Source organism: Lucilia cuprina, chromosome 5 (assembly GCF_022045245.1).
Source record: "Lucilia cuprina isolate Lc7/37 chromosome 5, ASM2204524v1, whole genome shotgun sequence".
In the NCBI taxonomy this organism is placed as follows: Eukaryota; Metazoa; Arthropoda; class Insecta; order Diptera; family Calliphoridae; genus Lucilia; species Lucilia cuprina.
Window position 1 is genome coordinate 3,324,903 of NC_060953.1, and position 9,838 is coordinate 3,334,740.

The 9,838-nt window shown below is 23.4% G+C and overlaps 2 protein-coding genes across 2 annotated transcripts in view; both read right to left on the minus strand.

The window, feature by feature from the left end:
* Positions 1–8,752, minus strand: part of LOC124420106 (bicaudal D-related protein homolog) — a 30,163-nt gene extending 21,411 nt beyond the window's left edge. The window contains exon 1 of the mRNA XM_046952015.1: positions 8,248–8,752. Coding sequence (XP_046807971.1) covers positions 8,248–8,751 — 504 coding nt within the window. The 5' untranslated portion in view covers position 8,752. The remainder of the gene's footprint in view (positions 1–8,247) is intronic.
* A 272-nt stretch (positions 8,753–9,024) lies between these two features.
* The window catches only part of LOC111677641 (dynactin subunit 1), a 16,444-nt gene continuing 15,630 nt past the window's right edge, over positions 9,025–9,838 (minus strand). The window contains exon 4 of the mRNA XM_046952011.1: positions 9,025–9,300. The gene's annotated coding sequence lies outside the window, so the exon portion shown is untranslated. The remainder of the gene's footprint in view (positions 9,301–9,838) is intronic.

The window sequence follows — 9,838 nt, forward strand, 5'->3', positions numbered from 1 at the left end:
AGACTAGACTATAGACTAGACTATAGACTAGACTATAGACTAGACTATAGACTAGACTATAGACTAGACTATAGACTAGACTATAGACTAGACTATAGACTATAGAGTGGACTATAGACTAGACTAGACTCTAGACTAGGCTATGGTCTATGGAGACTAAAAAAATAAAAATGTTCTAAAAATATCTCTATTTTTTTTGAAAAGTTTTCATTGAAAGAGAGTTGAATTACACTGCAGACCCCCCTTACTTTTATGATTACATATTTTATTAACATATTGTGTGTCAGTAGTAAATAAAGCAGAGATGTCAGGTGTCTCAAAACAACAAAAACTAGGTGAGGTCAGTTTTGCGGATATTTTGTTGTATTCATAAAGATGAGTAAATACATTATTCAAGCTTTCTTTGCAGTTAAAAACATGAGCAATATTTAATAAAAATATTTTAGCAAAAATTCCGAAGGATTTGTTAAGTTTTAAAAAACAAAAATATACAAAAATTTTGTTTATAATAATGTTCAGACTCATATGTTAATTATTTTTTTTTCTTCTTTAATATTGTTTAACTTTTGTTATTTTAATAGAGACTACGAAAAAAACTGGTAGATGGTCAACACGATATAAAAGTCGTTTTAGAAACTGACGTAAGTTAGTTAAATTTGAAACACTAGTATATACTAAATGACTCCATGTCTAAACACACACTTTGTGACATTTTGAAATGAAAAAGAGGTGGGTGTTTTTTTTTTTTTTTTTGCTAATTTAATTTATGTATTAAAATGTTTTGAGTTTAATTTATGTATTAATAACAGCAATTAAAAATGGTTAGTAATAAATAATCATAAATTTTCTATTACAATTCTTTAATCAATAATAGACAATAAAAGTGAAAAGTAATATAAATAATAATTATTGCAAAAGGCCAGTAAAAGTAAAGAAATTATGGAAAATAATTAAAAGAATTTCAAAAAGAAAATGTAAATTATAAAAACAAAGAAAAAACTTTCTTTTAAAGAAAAATCTTATACAAAAATTACACCATTTGCGAAAAAATATAATATGCTTTAAAAATTATTAAATTTTTTTGGTTTTAGAAAAAGTAGTTTTTTTACTACTATTTTAAAATGAAAATAATTAATGATTTTGAAGTCTATACGGCTTTATAAACAAGTTGTGTTAAGAATTTTTTGAAAATTATTACTTTTTGTGAAAAAGTAGTAGTTTTTTCTACAATTTTCTGAAAAACTTGCATGAAAAATTCTAGATTTTTGTAGCTTAAACTTTAATAAATGGTATTCTGCGCAAAAAATAATAAAATTTGTTGTTTTAGAAAAAAAGTAGTATTTCTACTACTATTTTAAAATGGAAAAATATTTATGATTTCATGATCTCTAAAAATTATTTAACAATTCCATTAAAAATTGTAAGTTAATTATTACTTTTTGTGAAAAAAGTAGTAGTTTTTTACTACTATTTGAACATTTTTTAGAAAAATATTTATGTAATTTTATAGCTTACATTTAAATAAATGATAATCTTTAAGAAAAATTAATAAATTTTGTTGTTTTAGAAAAAAGTAGTATTTCTACTACTATTTTAAAATGGAAAAATATTAATGATTTTAAAGTCCTTAAGGCTTATAAAATAAGTTCCTTTATCAGTTTTTTGAAAATTATTACTTTTTGTTAAAAAGTAGTAGGGTTTTCTACTACTTTTTGAAAAAAATTGCAGAAAAAACTCTATATTTTTGTAGCTTAAACATTAATAAATGATAATCTGTATGAAAAATTAATAAATTTCATTGTTTTAGAAAAAAGTAGTATTTCTACTACTATTTTAAAATGGCAAAATATTAATGATTTTAGAGTATTTACGGCTTACCAAACAAATTCTATTAAATATATTTTGAAAAATAATACTTTTTGTAAAAAAGGTAGTAGTTTTTTACTACTATTTGAAAAAAAATTACAAAAAAATTAATTTTTCTAGCAATTTTATTAGTGTTAAATTATAAACTGCAAGAAAAATTTCAAAATTTCATTGTTTTAGAAAAAAGTAGTATTTCTACTACTATTTTAAAATGGCAAAATATTAATGAATTTAAAGTCTTTGTGGCTTATCAAAAAAATTCTATTAAGAATTTTTTGAAAAATATTACTTTTTGCAAAAATAGTAGTAGTTTTTTAATACTTGAAATTAAGGTTGTTATTAGTGATAGGAAAAATTTTCTGAAAGTTTTTTAAAAATTTAAAATTTTTGGAAATTGTGTTTTTTTATTATTTTTCTTTTTATTATAATTATTTTATTATTTATTGAAGTTATTTATGTTATTACAGTTGCATTTAGTATCTTTTATTAATAATTCTTTTTTTCCCATTACTTTTTATTTATTCCAATTTATTCATTGCTTTCTTGGCATTTTGCTGTTATTAATACTGCGTAAATAGATTTCTTTTATAATGTATAAATTTCTCAAAATTAATTTCTATTTCTGTTGCTGTGTTGTAGCAAAACTGTTTTTAATAAGTTTTCTGGTTTCTTTTAAATTCAAATTTTTTCAAATAAACAAAGAATTTAAGAAGATATAAACAAAATAAAACTTCTGCTCATTTAGATCCATATTTTTAGCTGCTAGCCAAGCTTGTGATTTATGTTTGAAGATTTTGCTTGCATATATAATTTTTATAGATTTTTGTTTCAAAAAGATTCTCAGGGGTTTAGGACTGGGTGAAAGACACGTGTTTTTATACTTATTTTCATTAACCGGATGTTTAAATGATCTGATCTTAACATCTAATTCCTCAATTCAGTGTGAATGTTCTCTGTTTTTTTGTTTTAGTTTCAAATGTGAAACCACCATATCAATTTGATTGACAGTTAGGTCTAACACTCACTCCCTCTGCTAGCTACTCTTTCTACCCCCCAACAATATCATTTAGACAAAATTGTCATGTCTGTTCGTTAATTACCCTCTCACTGCTTTTGTTCAACAAATTCTAATTATTATTAGTTGTTTTTTTCTAAATTTCTAATATTATTTTCACATATGATAAAATAATAAAAAACTAAAAATTCTCTTTCAAAATTTTTAATTTTCAACTGACACCTTATGAAGAGCTCTAGTATAAACCCGTGCGTGTGTGTCCAAAAACAAACAAACGAAAAAAATCGATAAAATTTCATATTAAACGTGTCATTATTAATAAAAGAAGGGTTTTTGTTTTTATAAATTTAAACTAAAAATATTTATTGTAGGTTGTTGTAGCTATAGTAATCGCATTGCTAGTGGTAGTTAGTAAGTGTTACACCTGTATTACATTTACTTTTCTGTATACACTTACCTTCCCTAATGTATTAAATATTTAGTTTTTCATATGAGTTCATATTTAGAAAAAGTAAAAAAAAACAAAACTTTTAAAACCAAATAATTTATTTACTAGCAGAGACGTTACTTTTGTACGTGACATGTGTTAAAAAGATTCTAGGGGTTTTTCTTAAAAAAAAAAAACAAAATTAATTAGAATTTTTCTTTTATAATATAAAGGAAATGGAAAATTGTAGTTATCATTGATCTACATACATTTTCCAACTACTTTATTGTATGTGCATTTTTTTTAATTGGAAACTATTTACTACAGGAAACAAGTGTAAGTTTTACAGCTAAAACAGTTTTAATAAGCTGCTATTCTTTGTAAATAAAAAAACAACCAGATTGTGTGTTTTAAACACAATCTTAATAATTTTATAGAATTTTGCTAGAAAAAGTATCAAATTAAGTCAAAATTTTACCAAAATAGTAAATAAATCATATTCTTTAACATAACCCATCATTTTCATTAATTTTAAAAAAAAAGTAGTATTTCTACTGTCATCACTATTGCATAATAAACAAAATCCTTTAGAAATTTTAAGTAAATTTCTACTTTTTACTAAATAGTAGTAGCTAATTTAGTACTTTTTGAAATGTTCTTAAAAAAACTTGCATTTCTTAAAAGCTTACATTTTTCTAAATCACATTCTGTTTAAAAAGTAGCAAAATTCTTTTGTTTTTGAAAAAAGTAGTATTTCTACTACTATTTTCAAATTGTAAAAGAGTTACAAATTTGCCATCACTATTGTATGTTTAACAAAATCCATTAGAAATTTTTAATAAATTTTAACTTTTTGTTAAAAAGTAGTAGCTAATTTAGTACTTTTTTAAAAATATCTTAAAAAAACTTGCATTTCCTAACAGCTTTCATTTTTCTAAATCACATTCTGTCTAAAAAGTAGCAAAATTCTTTTGTTTTTGAAAAAAGTAGTATTTCTACTATTTTCAAATTGAAAAAGAGTTACAAATTTGCCATCACTATTGTATGTTTAACAAAATCCATTAGAAATTTTAAGTAAATTTTAACTTTTTGTTAAAAAGTAGTAGCTAATTTAGTACTTTTTTAAAAATTTCTTAAAAAAACTTGCATTTCCTAACAGCTTTCATTTTTCTAAATCACATTCTGTTTAAAAAGTAGCAAAATTCTTTTGTTTTTGAAAAAAGTAGTATTTCTACTACTATTTTAGAATTTCAAAATAATTATGAATTCGTTATATTTATGACTTATTTATTGAATTCTCTTAAAAATTTTAGTTAAATTAGTACTTTTTGTTAAAAAGTAGTAGCTAATTAAGTACTTTTTGAAATTTTTTTTATAAAAAATTTGATTTTTTAAAGCTTTGCATTTTCTAAACCATATTCTGCCTTAAAAGTTGTGAAATTATTTGGGTTTTGAAAAAAGTAGTATTTCTACTACTATTTTAAAATTATAAATTATTTATGAATTTGTTAACTTTACGGCATATTTATTGAATTTCCTTAAAAATTTTAGGTAAATTAGTACTTTTTGTTAAAAAGTAGTAGCTTATTTAGTACTTTTTCAAAAATGTTTAAAAAAAAATTAAATTTTCTTAAAGTTTGAATTTTTCTAAATTTTATGTTGTTTGAAAAGTTTTGAAATTTCTTTGTTTTTGAAAAAAGTAGTATTTCTACTACTATTTTAAAATGAAAAAATAATCATGATTTTGTAATCTGTATTGAGTTGCTAATAATTTCTTTTGAAAATTTTAGGTAAATTTAATACTTTTTGTAAAAAAAGTAGTAGAAAATTCTATAACATTTGATGTTAACGAACGACAAACCCTGAATAAAGTTCTAATTTTAACCAAATAATTAAGACCCCTTTCCATGAAGATTCGATACATTTACAACCTCGAACTTTCTTTGGTCATTTACCCAAAAGAATTTTGAGTTAAAATAAACACACACACACATCAAAATAACTGCTAGAGTTCAAATACCTTTTTGAAAATAAACTCCTATTTTCATGCAATGACAGCAGAAACAAAAAAAACACAAATAATTTAAAGAAGTTTTTCTTTAGTTTAACTTTCAATACTAATTTGTTTACAAATAAATAATTAAACAAAAAAAAAAATGATTAAATACACATGAAATGTCAATGAAGTTCTTTAAACCCCAATACTAGGGAAAACTATCTAACCTCAGTGAAGGTTGTTGTTTTGGGTTGGAACCTTAATTGTAGGTATAATAATTATCTTTTTGGTAAAATTGACGCTATAGGAGTTTCATTAGAATAGGGAAATTTTAATGAACTTGGGTAGGTTTCATTTGGTTTTTGGTAATGACACACCTTGAACCTCAAACGAAAGCAAAACCGAAACACAGAACTTAATTTGTAGGAGTTGTTTTTTCTTCTTTGTAAAATGGATCGATATTTTAGTTTTTATTTGAATTAATCCATGACAACTACCAACATGTGTATGTTTTCCACATTATCTTTTCGTAAAGAAATTTGAATGTCAATTTCTTGTGTTTATTTCATTTATCATTTGCACTCTGGCTTTTAATATAGTTGTCTATATATAAAGAAAGCTAAAATCTAATAAAATGTCCATAAAAATCGTATATGTTAAGATGACATTTATTGCCAGCAGCTTAAAGTCAAGAAAAATATGAAAAAAGTTCAAGGCCATTGGTAAGTAGAAATGATAACAAATTTGTTACAAATATCTTAAATTATTCACTTTTTCCTACCATTTTCTTCGAGGTTTTTTGCCTTCTTTTAATACTTTGTAAATATATTTATGATGAAATATTAATAACCGTGAATCATAAAATAGTCTAAGTACGTTTAGAATCTAAAGCAAAAAACAGGTAAACAATTCTATACATTATTATTTAAATGTTATTTCAATGACTGATAGAAAAAGCAACAAAAAATCGATAAAAATCATATAAATAAATAATACTACAAATAATAATGGTTGGAAATAACACAGACACTATCACATAACTTCTTATTAAGCTTAGGTAGTTATTTTTCAATAAAACAATAAAAGTAGTATTTCTACTACTATTTTAAAATGGAAAAATATTTACTAATTCAATATCTTTATAACATATTTATAGATTTTCCCTCAAAATTTTAGAAAAATTAGTACTTTTTGTTAAAAGGTAGTAGCTTATTTAGTACATTTTTGAAAATTTTTATAAAAATTATTATTTTCTCAAAGCTTAAAATTTCCTAAAACATATTCTGTTTAAAAAATTGTGAAATTCCTTTGTTTTTGAAAAAAATAGTATTTCTACTACTATTTTAAAATGGAAAAATCTTTATAATTTTCAATACTCCATGGCATATTTATTGAATTCCATTAAAAATTTTAATTAAATCAGTACTTTTTGTTAAAAGGTAGTAGCTAAATTTAGTACTTTTTGGACAAAAAATATAAAAAATATTATTATTTTAATGCTGGCAATTTTCGAAAACATATTCCTCTTAAAAAGCTGTGAAATTTCTTTGTTTTTTAAAAAAGTAGTATTTCTACTACTATTTTAAAATGAAAAAATCTTTATGATTTTGAATACACCATGGCATATTTATTGAATTCCATTAAAAATTTTAGATAAACTAGCACTTTTTGTAAAAAAATAGTAGCTAATTTAGTACTTTTTGGAACAAAATTATAAAAAACATTATTTTTTTAAAGCTGGCAATTTTCTAAAACATATTCCGCTTAAAAAGTTGTGAAATTCCTTTATTTTTGAAAAAAGTAGTTTTTCTACTACTATTTTAAAATGAAAAAATCTTTATGATTTTGAATACACCATGGCATATTTATTGAATTCCATTAAAAATTTTAGATAAATTAGCACTTTTTGTAAAAAAGTAGTAGATAATTAAGTACTTTTTAAACATTTTTTAATAAAAATTTCTTTTTTAAAAGCTTTGCATTTTTTAATTTATACTCTGCTTAAAAAAGTTGTGAAATTCTTTTGTTTTTGAAAAAAGTAGTATTTCTACTACTATTTTAAAATTGAAAAATATTTATGAATTCGATATGTGCATGCTGTATTTATTAAATTTCGTTAACAATTTAAGAAAAATTAGTACTTTTTGTTAAAAAGTAGTAGCTAATTTAGTACTTTTTTGAAAATTTTTATAAAAATTATTATTTTTTAAAAGATTAAAATTTTCTAAATCATATTTTGCTTAAAAATTTGTGAAATTCCTATGTTTTTGAAAAAAGTAGTATTTCTACTACTATTTTAAAATCGAAAAATATTTATAAATTCGATATGTGCATGCTGTATTTATTAAATTCCTTTAAAATTTTTAGATAAATTAGTACTTTTTGTTAAATAGTAGTAGCTATTTAAGTACTTTTTGCAGAATTTAGTTAAAAATTACTATTTTCTTAAAGTTTAGATTTTTCTAAATTATATGCTGCTTAAAAAGATATGAATTTTCTATGTTTTCGAATAAAGTAGTATTTCTACTACTATTTTAGAAGTGAAAAAATTTATATAAAAAAACTTAATTTTCTCAATGCTTAAATGATGCTAAATGTTATCGTGTTCAATTTAATTTCCTTAGATTGTTTTTCATTCAAAAAGTAGTATTTCTACTACTATTTTAAAAGTTTTAAAATAGTTATGATTTGTACATGAAAATCTTTTAACAGTTTCTCGTATAAAGCGGCAAGTAAAATTTCAAAATATAATTTGAAAAAATTAAAACATAATTGTTTTTCATAAACAATATTACAAAATTTGCTTTATCACTTTGTTTGGGTAACAATTACAAAACTAGTGAAGAGACCTTCAATTTTATGCAAATAAAGGCCGTCTTGGGAAATTGTTTAAAAAATATATATAATGATTATGAAAAAATCTTATAGTGGTTTTTGACTTACCTCTATTTTTGCAGAATTCTCTTTAATTTCCTTCTCTAGTTTCTTTTTCAACTCTTGATTCTCCTCCAGCAGCGCCTGGCCCAATTCGGCGGCCAGTAAGATATCAGATTCTTTTTGTTGCAGCTGGGCCCAGACATCTGTTTCCGGATTACGTTCACTGGCTGTGCTACGTGCCTCCATTGCTTCAATGTATTGCTCTAGATCAATTGAAGCAATAGATGAATTTAATATTGAAGTAGAAGTTTGTTGTAGTTGTTGTTGCTGTGGTTTAAATTGATGTTGGCGATGTTGATGGTGGCTGTGCTGCGGACGTTGATGATGACGTTGATGAGACTGCAGCGAATGTTGTAGATCATCAGTTGTTGTATTATTTAAAGAAGATAATGATGATGATGAAGTTGTTGATGAGTTGGGTGATAATGATGTTGATGTTGTTGTTGATGTATTAAATGCAGTTGTTGTATTGTTATTTGTTGTTAAATTATTTAGTTTATTTTTATGCATGATGTTTTTAAACGCCAAACGTCGTTTTTAAAAAAATGATTTTTTTTGTTGCAGAAAAAAAGCCAATTTGCCAGCAGCAGAGGGGATTAGAGAAGGCGGTAAACAGTCAGGGTTAGAAAATATTTTATAATGAGAGCGTTGTTTTATTTAAATCGTTTTTTTTAATGTTTTTGTTTTAAATTAGTTACAGTTATTTATACAATTGATGAATAATGTTAAGCAGCAGTTTTTGTTGTTGTTGTTGATGATAATAATATAATAATTGTAGTTTAGACATTATTTATAAATATTTTTTTTTTCAATTATTTTAAATATATTTAAATTATTTTAACAAAAACATGCGTTTAGTTTTTTTTATTTCTTTTTTTTAGTTACTTTAAGACTTAAAAGTAGCAGAGTAGTAGATAGCAGTAGTTGTAGGTTTTAAGATATTCATCAACCCGTGTGGTCAACATGGTACTTGAAACCATTTATTTGAGTACTTGTTTTATTTTCATTTGTTTTCTTTATTTTTTTGCAGTTTTGGATTTTGTTTTTATTTATTTAGTGCTGTTAAGAGATAAATAAATAAAGATAAATGGTTTGTAAGTTGTTGAATTTTCTAAGATTTTGTGAGATATTGTCTTATGTTAGCAAATAAAACTCTAACTACTGATTTTTAATTTAACTGGGGGAAAGGAAAAACAAAAACCATTTTCACCACTACAAAAAAGGAACTTAATGATAAATCTTGAAATTAATTGAAAATTTTAAACAACTTTTGAGCAGCAACTTAAATTAATTTATTTAGATTGAAGTACTTTTGCTCAAAAAGGCCAAAAAATAATCATGCTAAAACGAAAGTTAAAATTGTAAATTGTAAAAAAGTACTTAAAAATTCAACAAGAACTGAACTAGACTCGCTAGAACTAAACTGGAACTGAACTAGAACTAAACTAGAATTGAACTAGAAATGAACTAGAACTGAACTAGAACTAACATAGAACTGAACTAGAACTTAACTAGAACTGAACTAGAACTGAACTAGAACTGAACTAGAACTGAACTAGAACTGAACTAGAACTGAACTAGAACTGAACTAGAACTG